The sequence below is a fragment of the Drosophila ananassae genome, assembly GCF_017639315.1.
Source record: "Drosophila ananassae strain 14024-0371.13 chromosome 4 unlocalized genomic scaffold, ASM1763931v2 tig00000054, whole genome shotgun sequence".
NCBI lineage: Eukaryota > Metazoa > Arthropoda > Insecta > Diptera > Drosophilidae > Drosophila > Drosophila ananassae.
Window position 1 is genome coordinate 6,805,407 of NW_025319037.1, and position 17,838 is coordinate 6,823,244.

At 36.0% G+C, this 17,838-nt stretch overlaps 1 protein-coding gene and 1 long non-coding RNA gene across 8 annotated transcripts in view; one reads left to right on the top strand and one right to left on the bottom strand.

Annotated features, from left to right (window-relative positions):
* Positions 1-1,928: 1,928 nt before the first annotated feature.
* LOC123257741 lies at positions 1,929-4,518 on the bottom strand. Its single transcript, XR_006507855.1, has 2 exons — positions 2,563-4,518; positions 1,929-2,502 (listed from the first exon to the last, which is right to left on the bottom strand). It is a non-coding gene; the product is annotated as an uncharacterized LOC123257741 (long non-coding RNA).
* Positions 2,132-17,838, top strand: part of LOC6505454 (calcium/calmodulin-dependent protein kinase type 1) — a 74,405-nt gene continuing 58,698 nt past the window's right edge. Inside the window, exons 1-5 of one of the 7 annotated variants that reach the window (XM_044717676.1) lie at positions 5,964-6,017; positions 6,407-6,449; positions 6,737-6,843; positions 6,968-7,143; positions 7,209-7,343. In XM_044717676.1, coding sequence (XP_044573611.1) covers positions 7,028-7,143; positions 7,209-7,343 — 251 coding nt within the window. In that variant the 5' untranslated portion in view covers positions 5,964-6,017; positions 6,407-6,449; positions 6,737-6,843; positions 6,968-7,027. Of the gene's footprint in view, positions 2,171-5,950; positions 6,018-6,186; positions 6,450-6,736; positions 6,844-6,905; positions 7,144-7,208; positions 7,344-17,584; positions 17,630-17,838 lie in introns of those variants that run through there. The other 6 variants (XM_044717675.1, XM_044717674.1, XM_044717672.1 and 3 more) reach the window with 6 other exon arrangements.

The window sequence follows — 17,838 nt, forward strand, 5'->3', positions numbered from 1 at the left end:
TTTTCAAATAAATCCACTTTATTGCAATTAATTTACAAAGCAATAAAGAGAATCTCACCGGCTGTCTGTCCGTCGATCCCCGATCCCCGCTCCGGGTTGGTGCCAATACGCACGCCCTCCCAAAGCTTGCGCCCGGCAGGTCGTGCGGTCTTGGTGCCTGGCGCCGAAACGGCTCTCGGTTCCCTTCGTTCGGACTCACGGACTCTGGTTGCGGGGCCTGTGTTGCTGCTTGTCGCCTTCTGCTGCCGCTGCCTGTCCGTCGCTGCTGCTCCCTCGTCGTCGCTGCTCTACGGTTGCCGCTGCTCCCTCGTCGTCGCTGCTCTCCTGTTGCCGCTGCTCCCTCGTCGTCGCCTCTGCCGTTGCTGGTTCTCCGCTTGGGGTGCCGTGGACTCGGAACCTTTGGCTTGCTGGATTTGCCCTTTCGCCGTGGCCGGCACCTAATCCGTGTTAACAGACCGAGTGGCTCACCTCCCAGGCATACGCCGTCGCTCCAGGGGCCCTACTTATATAGTGCCAGAGGCGCCCGTTAATCCTTGCAAATCTACTTCCTGCCGTTAATCCTCCGCTCGTTCACTTTCTCCGTTAGCTTTCTCCAAGCCCGCCGTCTTTCTATTGGCGGGCTTTCTTTATTGTTCCCCCCGATTGCCCCGTTTGGGCCTCCGATCCACATTATTTTTGTGCCGGTCATCGGACTTCGTCCCGATACCCCGCGATCCCCCCCTGGGCATTCAAATGCATTTCTGTGTTTTTGTGCATTTTGTAAACACAGCTGCGCAGTCGCCGGCCGCTTCGTTCCCCGCTGTTTCCTATGACCTTCGAGCGCGGCCGCGGAGGCCCGGCCGGGACCGTTACGTTCCACGGTGACTCCTCTTTCGCCCTCTTCCGTGCGCGACGCCGTGCTGGTTCCTCTTGCCCCCGCTGCTGCCCCCGCATGCCGTCTGTGCTCGACGCATTTCTCCCTTGATACCTTTCTCTTCTTCCGTATTTCTAAACACAGCAGCGCTGGCCCATCCGACGCTGCAGTGCTGACTTGCATATTCAATGGGGAAATTCGATCATGGCTGCCGCCATGTTGGGCAGCGTCAGAACATGTGATGCGGTTATGGGTCCAGTATTGGTCAATTGGGTTCAGAAAATGTCATGACTTGATTCCATCGAATCGTAGGGAGCGATTTTGATAGAAATAATCTCATTCGATTCAGAAAAAAATTAGTTTTACAATGGTATACAGTGCAAAATGGGGCATCCTCCATAAAGAAAGCATGTGGGGCCATTCAAATTTAACATTGGCGCTATTTGTGTGGGGAACAATTTAATGCAAATAGTCTCTTTAAATTATATGAAAAATTAGCTTTGCAATGGCATACCGTGCATAATGGGGCATCCTCTGTAAAGGACTCAATAATCATATTCATACCCAACAGAGGCGGTCTGTAAATTTGGAACTTGTGGAACGAACTTGTTCGTGGACTGGTTCCGGCTCACGAGTTGGCGCCTCTCTTATCAATTAAAATCAATGGGGAACTGTAAATCGATTTTCTCAAAATTGTAGAGAGCGATTTGAATGATTTTTGCTCCAGATATTCTAGAAAAGGTGATACATCGTCTCAACTACCGTGCATATGGGGGCATCCTCTTAGAGCTTCACAATATTAAAAACAATTTTTGGTGGTCATTTTTGTATGGGCTGTTAACGTGATTGGCCCACTTTTATCCGATTTTCTTCAAAACGTAGGAAGCGATTTTTATGAACCTTTCAGATATTACCCTCAATATTTTGACCTATTAGCTGCAATATCGGGCTTTTTGGGGCCTCCTCTTATGTCTGAGATAGGACCCAAAATAATGTGGGGCCAATTTTTCAAATGTATTTTAATGGTATTTTAAGGTTGTTGATCCCGCCCAAAGTAAGAAAAAACTATACATTCTTCAATTCTTAACAATTCTAAACTTTATTTCAATCAATTTAGTGGCTAAACAGTAAAATAATTGAAAATAAATAAAATTCGTTGCTGTGTTCCGATTCCACCGTTCCATTTGGACGCTAACTAGGTGACGCTATTTTGACGGACATTAATTTGGTGCATTTCTTTATGATAAATCAACCCAAATCGAAACGGTCACATTGGATTGCTAAAAGTGCGTCGTATTTGTTTATTATTGTGAAAGGGTATGTTTTAGTGTTGTGTAAATACTGCTCTTTTAGGTGAACATGTTCACTTGTTCTTTTTTTTCAAAAGAGTCAACTCAATCATATTGCTCACTTGCTCACTGTTCATTGCTCAGTTGCTCACTGGTTGTTCAGTGCATTACCAAGCCAATGAGCACTGCATCTTAACGACTTTTCAAAAATAGATTATGTTTCATATTTAATTTTCAAACTTACCGCTATTTTTACATTTTAATTTGTGGCAAAACTTTTGCTCCCTTCATTGGGCATTTAAAAATAGTTAAATGAAATCCTTCATGGATAATTGAATAAAAAAAAAAAAATTTAATATGCTACAAGCAATGAAATCATTATTATTATTAAAATTTAACATGTTTAATTTTTAAACTTACCGATATCTCTGCATTTTAATTTGTGGAAAATGACCAAGTGAGCAAAAATGAGCAAGTGAACAAAAAGGAAAGAACATGTTTACTCGCTCAGTTGAGTGAACAACTCTTTTTTTTTCACTCACTCATGAGCAACCCAACACTAGTATGTTTACTGCTGGATTCATTTAATTATTCCCTTTTGATTATTTTAATAATGAGGAATAAACATTATTTTAATAAATAAATATTTTCAGTTCTGGCTGTACTAACATTTGCACGTCTCAATTAATATCTTTATATATCCTAAAAAATTTATTTTCAGTTTTTTTTTATCATTTCAGTTTTGGTTAAGTTTAAGGTAAATAAGATTAAAATATAATAAATAATAAATAAATAAGACAAACAACCCATTTCGAATTAAGTAAAAATCAATGGCATGGTTGGTAAAAACAAAAACAAAGCAAAAAGCAAGGGACCTTTGTTTCAACCAAAATTTCCCTGGGTGAGATCTCAAGCTGTTCTAGCGCGACATCGTGCGCGACAACGTGATATTTGCTGCGCAAGGTGTATGCGTTCAGACACGCCAATGTAAAACGGAATGACGGTTTTCCGCATTTGGGAGTGCGCAGCGCACATCTTTTCCGATCGCGGGATGTCCGTTTGGCGAGCATCAGGCCCGACTGGGACTCAAATAATTTTTATCTGAGCCTCTCACGACCAAGGGAACGAAGGGCTGGGCTAGTAGTGATGCTGAAAAAATCGATGCTTGGAGTATCGATGTTTGTTTTTGGGATGTTTTCCGAGGTATTTGTTGATATCGATGTTAACCGATATATCGATGTTTAATGAAACATCGGTCCCTAATTTTATAATATTACAATTGATTGTTAAATTTGATTTATAAGTTTTTGTGCCAATGAAAATGAAAGACTGCTATGAAAGCATTGTTATACCCTTGAAGAGGTTATTATAAATTTGGTCAAAAGTGTGCAGACATCCCGACCCTATAAAGTGTATATATTCTTGATCAGGATCACCTTCTGAGTCGTTATAAGCATGTCCGTCTGACTGTTTCTACCCAATCTAGTCTCTCAGTTATAAAGCTATCGAGTTGAAACTTTGCACACATCCTTTATTTCCTTGCAGGAAGTATATAAGTCGGAACGGCCAGGATCGGCCGACTATATACTATAGCTATCCTATAACTGAATGAACGGAATATAACTTCATTTTTTTTAAGGGGTTAGGTGGGTTTGGCGGCTTCAAAAAAATCGATTTTTTTATTTTTTTATAAAATTTTAAAGAATCTTGAGAATATTCTCCCAAATTTTCAATTCGATTCAAATAAAAGTTTCGGAGATACAGTCCTGAAAAGGTTGACGCTCGAGTTCAGGTAAAGGCAGAGCGCAAACTTTAAGCGCGTTTTTCTCAAAACTGTGTTTTCAAAGTTGGTTGTCAAGATTTCTCGGAAACTACTCAACCGATCTTGATAAAATTTTGCACAGGCCTTTGGGATACGATTATCTAGAACTTGAATGAGGGATTTTTTTTTCGTTGATAACACCTATTTTCAAAAAATGTATGTTCAAAAATGTTCACCAAAATTTAAATTTTTTGCAAAAAGGTGCCCCAAAAATCCAATTTTCAATTGATTATTTTTTCCTTCCTTCAGTTTCTAGTTTTAGGTCTGTACTAAAAGAAAATATTTAGTCTTTTCATTTCTGATGATTCTGTCAGGAATTGTGCTGTCAACGCGAAAGCACCTTTTTCCCAGGGGTCATGGGAAATGACGTCTCAATGGCTGACTGTTTATAATTTTTTTCTAAAAATTTCCCAAATTCTTCTTTAAATTTGTATATTTAATAAACTTAAAAGTTTCAATAAAATTTTTTATTCTTTAAATAAAAAAAATATATTTGAAAATAGTCAATATGTTGGACGCGCAAACCCACTTAAGGGGGCAGGATGGGTTGAGACTTAAAAAAAAATTTTTTTCAGAAATTTTTTATATAATAGAACATTATCTCAGGAATATCCTGTGAAAGTTTCATGTCGATCGGACTAAAACTTGCTGAGATACCGATTTTCTAGTTTCTTTCTATTCATATACTTTCAATTGCTTTTGAAACTTTAGACGCGTTTCTCAAAACAACTTTTTCAAGTCGGTGCGTAACGTAACTCAAAAAGTAATGCTCGGATCTAAATAAAATTTTGCACACATCTTTAATACAATAAATACTTGCGGATGAACGAACACTTTTTTTTACGGGCAATAATGGGCTAATTTTTATGTAAAAATGGTACCTCCGACTTTACAACCGCGCCAAAAATTCAAAATCGCATATTTTTCAAAATGGTTTCGTTCATTCGCACAAGAAACTAATATTTGAAGTAAATCAAATCAATTTTTTTTATTTCCGATAACACTGTAAGGCCAGACTTTACGCACCGCAACATAATAATTTTTTGAAGCGACTCCGGCCGACTGCCCGTCACGGGATAAATAATTATTATTCCCTAACAAAAAAAATTCCTAGATACTCTCCAAATATAGCCATGTATCGTGTAAAAAAATTTAATAATTATATTCACTCAGAAATTAAACAAAAAATCGCAAAAATCTTTTTTTCCGCCTCTGAAACCATCCTGCCCCCTTAAGCTTGAATGAAGTGATCGCCAATTTTCATTAGGATCGGCCGACTATATCTTATAGCTGCCATTGAACTGAACGATCGGAAATATCACAACCTTGCTACTTTTAAAGATGCTTAGGGCTGTTCCCAACATTTGTATTAGAAAATTAATTCGACAGTGAAATTCTCATTTCGGACAACTACGATCCGATCCGATATATATAATAATAATATGAGCTGCTGCTTAACTGCACAAATATATGTTAACTTCCGCTCTGCCCGAAGTTAATTTCCTTTCTTGTTTTATATAATTAAAAAAAAAAAATGATTTAGAAAAAAAGGCCGCCGGAGGCCCCAGAGCGAATCTTACTCTCATTCTTACGCTCATTTTTACGGATTAAAAATCGATCAAGCATCGATGTTTGAAATACTTATATGAGTAAGACAATTAATAAACCAACTGATTTAAATTGTCTTCCACAATTTTTTTCAAAAGAGAGTGAGCGAGATGCAAAATTTGCGTCTCAAATAGGTAAAACCAGTTTTTGACAGTACTAGATCGAAAAAAATACCAGAAATTTACTTATGGACTTCAAACTGTACCGCTGAGCATTTTAGAGTGCTCTAAGTAAAAGATTAAGAATTGCAATCTTCATCCCGTTTTACAAATTCAGTGATAGACTTGTAAGACGTTTGATGTTATTTTTTTTAATTTATCGTAAAATACTGACTGACAGTAGGACCATAACACGATAACTGAAAATTTTCCCACACTGGAAAGAATTCACTTTTTTGCACATCAAATATATTTTCGATCTTAGGACTAGGCTTTAAAAAAATAAAGTACGACCTTAATGCGAGAAACTCAAAAAAATTCGATCAAACCAGAAATAATAATTTTTGCTTGTCAAACGCATTTTGTATGAGGCTTAAGAACTACCATAACTTAGTGTACATACATACATATATAATACCAAAATATTAAAACAGGGATGCCAGAAACCATAAATTTCAATAATTACGTATTAAGAGTATCTAAGCAGCGTCTGTTAAATAACAGAACTACTATAAATTGCTTACAGTTTAGCGCCAGAACTAGAATATAATCAATAAATCGATATTATAAATATTTATTACTTTTAGTTTGGACTGTATTTTCTTTAAAATTAATAAATTATTTAAAACTTCATTATTAATAACTATTATGATCTATATATATCTATTAAATGCAGCTCTAAGTGAAGGAGTTGCTTCTCAGCGCAGTTCTGAATAAACGTAAGTGTATAAATTGGTAAATGTAAACGATTCTAGTTTGTTAATAACTAAAATTTTCAAAGTGATTTAAATTATATTGTATGAAAGTCTTATCTATCTGAATTTAAAAAATGATAAAAGTAATATTTAATTAAATACGTATAGTATTTGACAGATTTGAACATATTGGCGCACAACCTACAAGAGACTTATATATTTTGTTTTTTGTTTTTTTGTACAATAATCCATACGAGTCAAATGTAATAATTAAATACATGTATATACACATGTACTCATTTGATTTTAAGGTGGAAGTATGGAATTTGTGATGTGCATATGTATGTATGTATGTATACAACGTAATCAGCAAAAATATAGCCTTTGACATCTAAGGCTTTTTTATACATATACATATGTATGTATTTATTTAAAAACTGTAAATAAATGCGTTGTTATATACGCTTACATATATTATAGGCACAAAATAAATGTAAAAAATTTTGTATTTTACTTTTCGGGTAATTTTATCAAAATTAAAGGAAAAATATAAAATATTTAATGGACATTTTCAAAATTTACGCAAAGTAAATATAAAAAAGATGCCGCTTTTTGGAAAAAAAGATTCTGGCAAAAAAGCCAAAGCAAAGGATAACAAGGAATTAAACAAACAAGTGTCAATTGAAGAGAAATACAATCTGCATGGTCTTCTAGGAACGTACGTAATTAATATTAAAATTTGTGTAGTTTAATAATTGAAGTTTTTTTTTAACAAATGTAAAGGGGTGCATTTTCGGAAGTGCGTTTGGCTGAAAGTAAAGATACGCCCGGAGTTCACTATGCAGTAAAAATAATAGACAAAAAAGCACTTAAAGGAAAGGAGGAATCTTTGGAAAACGAAATTCGAGTTTTAAGAAGGTATGTAAGTCAATAAAAATACGTTATATAATTTCATCAAGAAAATCAACTCATAACAAGAAAAGAAAGCTAACTTCGGGCGGAGCCGAAGTTTATATACCCTTGCAGTTGAGTCGCAGTCCGCTAGGTGGCGACACGCATCTTATATTATTAGATATATAGCGGATCGTATACTTTGCACACATCCTTCTTTGCAGGTAGTACATATGTAAGTCGGAACGGCCGGGATCGGTCAACTATATCCTATAGCTGCCATATAACTGATCGATCGGAAATGCCATAACTTTGGTGTTTTTTAAGTTAGAAGGTGGGGATTTTCTACACATGGTATATTTTGCCAAAATATCTTATCTACAAAATCTCATAAGGATCGGCCGACTATATCCTATAGCTGTCTTAGAACAATCGGAGTTGGCATAACTTTGGTGTTTTTAAGGTAGAATGATGGGACTTTCTACGGATTCCATTTTGGACAATATAATTTCATAAGGATTTCATAAGGAACGACCGACTATATCCTATAGCGCCATATAACTGAACGATTGGAAATGGCACAAACCTTAAATGCAAATGTATATCAACTTCGGCTCCGCACGAAGTTTGCTTTCCTTTCTTGTTTATTTTTTATAATTTATTATATAGTGAAACTCTCATAAGGATCGTCCTCTTATCTGTTTATTGGTTTAAACAATTGGGTTTTCCACAACTACGAAACAATTTTGGAGGGATAATAGAATTTTGGGCAAATTTTTAATTAAAATTTTTAAACTAACGAAATTCCAAAACCTTCTTAAATTAAAAATACGTATAACTTCAGAACCCCTGAAGCTATCGAACCATTCTTTACATCTTTGGAATGGTTTTTAATCAGTTAGAAACTCTTTCATGTCAATATGTATGGAAAAAATAAAAAGAGTTTTGGTGTTTATCCTTTTAATTAAAGTATTGCTAACTGTGTGAATCGCCTGTCCAGAGGTTACTTTAATATTTTATATATTATGTGTTCTATTTTAAATAATTAAAGATCTATATACAAAAAAACAACTGATATCATATAAAAAAACCTCTTGACGAGAAACTCAAAATATCGGATATCAATTTTTGTGACGAAAATATGCTATAATTTTGACCAAAATAATAGCAAGGGGCAAGGGTATAAAAATTGAAATTGAAACATTTTTGTTGGTTTGGCCAGACTACGGACAACGACAGCCATCTCATTATTTTCTCATTATTTCTTCCGCGCTTTAAGAATATTCATTTATATATTCTCTTCCTGAGTTCTCTGGACGCATAACCCGTTACATAGTTTTTACTCTAAGGCGTTTATACGTCACGGCGTCCAACCTTACAAGCATATCCCTTTTGTTACGTCTTCTCTTAGACGTGCCTCTCTACAACAGAGTTTCTAACTGAACTCTTCTCGCTCTCCCTATAGTGGACAAATCTCCGTCAATATTGAGTCTTATTTGCACTGCTAAAAAATTCTAGTTTGGAGGATCCATTACTGGTGACTCTTACCTGTCCTGCTTGCTTTGCAATAACCGCTCACATATTTAATGTGCTGGTGGTGGGCACAATGGACGGATAAGGGATCTTATCTCAAAGTATATTGGGCTGACATGGTCTTGTATTGCCTAAGACTGAGAGGCGGACCTTCATGAAGCAGACGATAAATGGGTTTCTAGATGTCCGTAAGAAATTTTCTGCACTTAATGAGCAATTCCTTACTGTTCAGGCTAAATTTCTTGGTCCTAAGTTAATAAGTGAATCTCCAAGGAGAAAAATTAAAAAAAAATGTTCCTTTGGAAGTGATCCGTTCTCCAAATCAGCCAATCGTCAAGGAGTCTTAGTCAACCTATAGTCTTCGATCCTCCATTGTTGGGAATCCTGCAAGTTCCTGTTGTACCGCCTCCTATCCCTCTCACTGGTGTGGCCTGTAATAAGATCTTCTGGGCTTACGCTTAGAGCTGTTGCATCCCGTAAAGCCATATTTTTATCCCGCCTTACGCCGGACCAGCTTAAGGAAGCTCCTAATGAATAAGAGGTTTTTAAGTTCAACTTTAAACAAAAGCATAGCATATCTATCTTCCTTCTTGCGTCGGCGTGGCCAGAGCACAGTATTAGTATTGAAGTATTCAGGACAAATTGAGCCAATTGTTTAGTAAGAGTGCTTCTTTTATATATTTCCATCGGTTGAGGATACTGTATATTTTAACCACATTAAGGCTATTAAGTTTGTTTTATCATTAGTCAATGACTATGATTTTGTCCTGATTGGGTGATTTCAACCTTCTCCAAATCTACTGGCTCCCGTGTGAAGATGATAATTCCCTGCATGCCAGTTGTCACAACGTCTTTATTGAAGAATTAATTGAAATTGCTCTTTTCCAAATTAACACCATCCTTAACACACTTAGCAGATCTCTACACCTTATTTTTTCTAATATGAAAAAATCTACACTATTGGTTTCTGTGTTAATTGATGTCCCTAATATTCATGGTAACTATAAGGCTCAACCTCGGTCTAATTGTTTCCGAAAAACGATTGTAATGCCCTTTGCAATCATTTAGCTGGAATTGACTGGGAGTCCGCAGTCCACGGTTCATCAAATGAGTATTGAATCTGTGCAAAAGCAATTTCTTTTATTTGCATTAAAATATTTGAACTAGGACTCAGGCGGTCTCCTTCCACTATTTCGTTGTCGGCTAAAATTATTAGACCTAGCAACACTGCAGGTAAGTCGTACTTGTGCTGGGTTCATGCTCCTTCATAGAATCATTCTTGGTCATGTTGATTCGAAATTTTTACTGAAAAACATACTATTTTCTGTTCCAAACAGGTTAACCAGGTCCTTCCGATCCCTTGAATTACCAATTTGCTGATCAAATTTTGCGGATCATGATCCTTTTCGTGTTTTCTGTAAAAATTATAACCTATTTTTCGCATTTATTTTCCCCTGAATTATCCCTAGATGTAATTAAATGTAATTTGATTGTATCTCTATTAGAATAATTTAGCCTTGCTCTTAATTATATTTAATTTAAAATAATAGATAATTCTTACATTCAATAAAAAAAATAAATAAAGCACTAAAACCCTTACAGATGATTCCGCCTGTTAGACAAATATTTGTCTAGCACCCGATACATCTGAGATTGAAATCTCGGTCTAAATCAAAGCAAAAACAAGAGTCGTTATAAGAGTGAAAGACACTAGAAAAGTGGATCGAGGATCACGCGATCCTCCCCCTCACGTGAAAACGAGTACCTTTGCCGATGTTCGAGACGATCTGTTCGCCCAGCTTCTGGTCGGAGAATATACTCGTGCAATAACATTGAGTTCGGTTATAAAAACAAAGGAATAAGTATTTTGGAGTGAAACTTCTGTCACCTGAGCAATCCTCATAAAGCATTAGGCAAACTACCTAAACTTTTTTTTGTAAGTTCTTTTTTTTAATACCATATTATAGACTACAGAAACTTGGAAAGGCGAAGATCTTTAGATCCGAAATTGGTGTGCTTGGTTTTATTAAAAGATGGTCAAAAGAATTTAATGACCCGTAAATAATAAAAACGTAACAACCCGTAGAACGATGCTGGGTGTCGTGTTTTTATATAATCTTATTAATGTTTGTTGGGACTTGTGCCAGCATCAAATAACATAATTATTTCTATTTAATTCTCTAAGTGTAACTAGCCGCAGCGGTCCACTAATTTCCCGTTATCAGCTGTACCATATTCTTTGTTTCTCCCAGATTCGCATGCGCTTTGTTTTTCTTTTGTAGCGCATGCACTTTGGGAGCTTTGGTGGAGCTTCTGCGCAAGCTCTTAGGTTTTATGCACTTGTAATTCGGCATTGTTTTGGACCGGCCGCGGAATTTGTTTTGGGGTTAAATTGACCCATAATAAATTGAATTGTAAAATTGAACCTGGTCTATTAATTCGGCCGCTATCAAAACGCTGATAGCTCAATATAGACAGCCAGCACTTAAGCTAATTTTTTAACATTTCTAGTGGAAGGAATAAAAAATTTCGTCCTCTACTCCTTAACCATTGTAGTTCGACATATGCTCAACATGATCCCTTTAGGGTATTAGGTTCGGACTACAATGGTATCTGCCACATCTTGTCGCTTTGCTCTACGTATAACCTTTACTTTATTATTCTTAACGCCTTATCTGAGCAACACTCTTCCTCGTAATATTTTTCTCTATCCTACTTTATCCAGGTTCTATCCCCGCGTTTGAACAATAAAATGATTGCACAACTTTTTTTCAGAGATAGGAATGTGCTTAAAATTTACATTGTTAAACTCATAATGCGAGCCACTACAGAGTGTAACAGTCTATTCGACCACGGACCTAAATCCATTAGATGCGGTTATCGTAACTAATAATGAGCAAAAAATAACCATTAAACAGAAAACAGAATCAATAGACATAGAATACCCAACCAGACAGAATAGCATTTTTGAGGTAGGGAAAAAGCGTTAACCCGTCGTGTTGGCCTCCACTATTGCTGCAGTGGGTGTCGGGCTGTCCAAGATGAAATGCGATTCTTCATGCGACACACCAAGAGTGGGTTTAAAGAATTAATCGTTGGTTTCCGAAAAATCAACAATCAACTCATTCCGCTGGATGCTTTATTAAATAGCCTTCAGCTATTGAATGAATCCGCTAAGCGAAAAAAATCTGCTACTAGGGAAGTTGCAGCCCCAGAGATCGCGCGACAACTTCCCGCAATGATGCAGCCGCTCATTTGCCTTGCTACTCCAAGAGCAGGAACGGTCAAAAAAAATTCGGCACCCGAATTTGCCGCTACTGAGCAAAACTCGTCCGCCTTGTCTTCCATGGCATCACTGCAAGTGATTCAATAGAGTTAAGCCTAGACTTATTTTTTGTATCTGATCCAAATGGTACCATTCTTTCCAGAGCTTTGCCCCTCTCAACCTCTGAAGATTCATATCACCTCACGCTTGAGGTTTCAATCGAAACCATTTCTGGTGTCAATCAGAAGCCATCCCGCGTGTCAAATAAGATTCGTTGTTTTCGTAAGGCTGACTTTCTCAAACTTAATTGGTTAATTAATAATTTTGACTGGTCCGATATTCTGGCATGCACCGATATTAATATCATCTTAGAAAAATTGTTTTATACACTAAATATTTTTTTTTACTTATGCGGAAATATCCGTCCGCTTTAAATAATCCTCCTTGGTCAAGGTGCCTTTAAATAAATATAAAATAACTTTAAGCAGCATAGATTTCTTAAGATACTTAATAGCTCGGTTAGATTTCACCGTGCAAAACGCCGAATGTTATGCAAATTATATTCGTTGCTGTCGGGTTCAAATCACTCAGGATCCAAAGCAGGTTTATAACTTATCTTTTCCTTCTCTACTTATGTTTAAAAATTCATCTGCGACCTCAGATCAGGCCATTGCCGATTTATTCGCAAAATTTTTTCAAACAACTTATTCACCTCCTAAAACCTCAGATTAGCCATACGCATACAAAATGTAACCAACAAATCGTATATTCGTTCCATCTTTAAATGGTTAAACCAGTCTATTCGCTACGCCCCGATGGAGTACCAGGCTGTGTGCTGAAATACTGTGACAGGGCTCTGTGCAAACCTCTTCAAAAACTTTTCAACTTATCTTTGGAATCGATTCTCCCCCTTAAGTGGAAGGAATCTTTCATAATTCCATTGCTTAAAAAAGGGGAAAAACCCGATGTTGACAACTACAGAGGGATCTCCAAATTGTCAGAGATTCCAAAGTTATTCGAAAAAGTAATAACTCCTCATTTGCATACTTTTCCTCATGGAAAAGTATGTATGTCTTTTTATTGTACTAGTCCTTACCAAGCTACGTACTATCACTATGGGTTTGCCTTAGAAAAATTAACTCAGGTAAATAATCTTGGTGTCCTTTTAGATTAAAAGTCAAGGCCATATATTGCTTCTGTTCGTCCGTAGAGCGTTATGCGGCCACTATGTCGAACTTGAGCTTGCGGGTGTAACGGTAGATCCCAGAGTCGTCGTCAAAGAACGTATAAAAGTTCTGACTAAATATACCTGGATTCTGCAAGGGATTGATCGGGTTGACCAGGCGCTTGCTGTGATCAGGCTGGAGTTGATGTGAGATATGTGAAGGGTCCTACTTGTGGTCCATTTCACGGGAACAACACTCGAAGTAGGTTTGAATAACGCGGGTCCTACTTGTGGTCCGTTTCACGGGAGCAACACTCGAAGTAGGTTGGGTAACGCGGGTTCCACTTGGGGTCCGTTTTACACAGGAGCCACACGAAATAGGTTCAATGACGAAAATTCTACTTGCGGTCCGTTTACACAGGAGCCACTCGAAGTAGATAGTATTAAGAGAGTCCTACTTGTGGTCCGTTTTACACAGGAGCAGCACTCGAAGTAAGTTGGTTTTAAGTGCCGTACCTTGACACGAACCGATTTACTCTGTATTCGCGACTATCCTTATTTCGGAAGAACAATTCCTATATAAGATGCTAAAATATACATATACTAAGTCTAGGGAAGGTCAATGTTATTGACGTGTTTCCCCAAATGTTAATGCCAATGTCACCCACATCTGAGTCTGCTGACTCAGGTTGCTTAAACATCCATTTCGGCTTAGCTAGCTGGCTTTGCTTGCTTTGGTCAGTCGGTCATTCTTCGCGCTGATACTGCTGATTTCTGCTTCTGGCGCTGTCTACTAGTGCTGGGTTATTAGGTTGGATATTGTTTCATGTTTATTGCTAATTATTACTAGGTGTGCCAATAGGTTAGTGGGTCTGATCATTGCTAATTCCGACACACTGATGAACATTGATTAGATCAGATTACTAGGTGTGAATATAGGTTAGTAGGTCTTGGCACTAAGTGCCAACAGCTTCTTACTTACAATAATCATGGGATACCTTTTATAACTTTTATGTGATAAAAAGATAAAATTTCAAATCAAATTTTAATCTGTTATTATCTTTAAACTATTTTAGGTTGAAATTCAATTTTGAAAAAATTCAAAAACGATTTTTTAAATGTCTTTTTTGTATGTATAAAAAAAAGTTGTTTTTTTTTCCTTTTTGGGCAAGGTTATACCCTTGGTGGGCATACGTAACAGAGTTTACTTAAAAGAATCGAACAGAGTCAAATGCTTTACTAAAGTCTGTGTATATGACTTCTGTTTTTAAGTCATTTCAGAACCCATCCAGGACAAAATATGTTAGCTCCAATTAGTTGGTAATGGTGGAGTGGCTTCATGAAGCCATTTTGGCACGGTGATATTATTGAACTAAAAAGGTTTTGCAAATGTGGAGTGATTGAAAACCTTTCAAAAACTTGGGAATTGCTGACAACTTAGAAATGCCTCTGTAATTGGCAGCGTCACATTTTTCCCTATTTTATGCTGAAAATTAGAAAGATTCTTCTACATGAGGAAAACGATCGACTTTTCAGAGATATATTAATAAGTTAAAGAGAAGCTTACATAGAGACTCGGGGCAGTTCCACAGAAATTTCAAAATAATTTTACTTATTTAGTTTCATAAAGTCACTCTTACGAGAGAAAATAACTTTATGAGATTTCAGTGGGTACTAAAAGCCAATTAAAGTATTGGTATTGATTAGAAGCTCAAAAGTGGGATGATATGGATCCTCAGGGTTAGAAAGGGGCCCAGTACTGGAAAGACTACTTCACCTCCTCTTTGCGATGTTCACTTCGCTATCACGTCGAGCCTAAGATCTCCGGCTTTTACAACATTTCGATAAAAAACAATGATATGGAATGCAAAAGAACGACTATCTAGGGAGCTTACTTCGTATGCTTATATAATGCTGATAGGAAAGATGAATAGAAACTTTAGTTTTTTGAAGAATCTGATTTGACTGATGCTGTGAGCTTGACTCTAACAGGCTTAGTATTTTTTTTTCTTGACCGTACTAGGCTAATGCTTTTATAATGTCGCAAACTTCGGCACTGGCACAAGTATCGTGAAGGATGACATGCGGCTCGAGTATAAATATTTAAAGTTCCTAATGTCTTCCACTCTATTAACGGCTTTGGAATTGGCTTTGATATAAGCCGAAAAGTCAATCTCAGGTATTAGGGGCTAGCCGTGCGACAAATATTTGTAACAGATGGAATAATCTGTAATCTGTATCCGTGGCATTACTCCAAAGCCAGCTGGCATTGCAAACTCTTTTGTTTTTTTGCCTTTCTTAGCATCTGCTAATTTTAGATTCTGTCATCCGGTGGTATCTATTTATTATAAAGTTCTCAACTAAATATTCGGAGTCTATCTGTGGTACAAGAGTTTTATTTTGTGTTTTTACTGGAACAGGACTAATCATAAATAACTTGATGTCGCCTAAAAAAAAGAATTTTCGTGTTTATAATAAGTTTTTTGACTGCGAAAAATCCTTCCGCGGTTAATAAGGTGAATTTCTTACGTGTTCTTATCTTGGCTCTCATATAATTGCAGACCTCCTTTATTAAATTTGAATTCCCTTGGAAAGGGTATTATAAATTTGGTCAAAGGTATGCAACGCAGTAAAGGACATCTTCGATCCAATGAGGTATATATATTCTTTATCAGAATCACCTTATGAGTCGATATGAGCATGTACGTCTGTCTGTCGGTTTCTTCGCTAACTAGACTCTCAGTTTCAGTCTAGTGTCTTACTTTAAAATACGCACATCTTTACTTCCTTTGGACGCAGTATATAAGTTTTGACTTCGGTCGCGATCGGTCGATTATATCTTATAGCTTCCATGATTGATTGATCGGAAATGGCGTAACTATGGTGCTTTTCTATGGATTCTGCTTTTTAGAAAACTAATACCTAATAAGACTATACCTTATAGCTGCAATATAACCAGACCATTTGTATTTTTTAATTTAAAAAATATTTTATTTGAAATTGGATTTTTTTACCCTTGCAGAGGGTATTATAATTTTGGTCAAAAGTGTGCGACGCAGTGAAGGAGACATCTACGCCCCTACAAAGTATATATATTCTTGATCAGGATCACATCCTGAGTCGATATGAGCATATCCGTCTGTCCGTCTGTTTTTACGCAAACTAGTCTCTTAGTTATAAAGCTATGGAGTTGAAACTTTGCACACATCCTTATAAGTTGTCACGTCCGTGATCGGTCGACTATAACCTATAGCTGCCATATAACCGATTGATCGGAAATGCCATAACTTTGGTGTTTTTTAAGTTAGAAAGATGAGACTTGGAAAATGTTGTATTATTTTCTTGTTCCAATAATTGAACATTTATTAAACTAAAAAAAATCTGAAGTTACTTTTTGCTTTTAAATTTATATTCTGTTTTTAACCACTGGTGGAAGAAAACAGAAAAATGTACAGATAATTTAATAATTTAAAGATTACCAATTCGCAGATCTTTTAGGTGCTGACTTTACTCTTACCACTGATGAGGGCAATAATGTTACTTCAATAAATTCTTTTTCCAAACTGATTTTATTCAACAGTGCATAGATCAGGCATAAACTATACTCTTAATTGCTTTTTTCCCTGAGTCCGATTAAATTAGTTTACACGAAAAATTTTTTCGACCCCAAATTACAACAAAACAATCATCAATTTCAAGGTTAACTCGATTACCCTTAAATTTTTAAACTAATGTTATTTAAAAATCTATCTTTACAACTGTATTTTGTGTGTTCTATGCTCGAACAAGTTTCTTTACCCAAAACACAAATAAATAAATTAGCCTAATTTTGGTACCTAATGACGTATTGGTACCTATGAAAGAAAATAAGACGTGATGATCAGGAGTTAAATATGAGAGATTAACTGAGGCAAATAGACAAGAATAATTGGGAATATTTGAAGTTTACCATTACACATGTTTTTGTTGAGTGAGTTCTTCTTGGCCAGCTCTAGTTATAGCTTATCTTAAATAATATATTATGTTTTAAATTTTTTATGTTGGTTTTTAAGTTTTATATTTCTAAATTTTTGGTAATGGATTAGTTTTGTAATTCATTCTAATAAAAAAAATCCACTCTAGTTTCATCTAATAAAAAAAACTGTAATTGTTAGACAAAACTTCTATACTGGTATAAAAAATATAATCAGAGTTAGTTTTTGTTAATATTTTGTCAAATTAATTTTAATTAAAATTTTTATTTTTTTTATTTTTCTTGTTTAACTCATTCTAGTTTGTTTAATTTTATTTTCTTTTCATATTTAGGTTCAGTGCTAATCAATACGATGCCAATTGTCCTAAGGGAACGCGGTGAGTTCATACCCCAATCCTTTGAAATAAAAGAATAGATTTACTAGAAAAAATTTTAATACTAAAATTCTTTAAGTCTTTAAAAGATATGAATAGGTTAGGGTCTCAAATTTTCTTACGCTTAGCTCTATATATTTTGTTAATCAGTTTGGTATTAATTATCATTTATATCATATTCAGATTTTTTTTCATGTTCAATAACAAGCTAC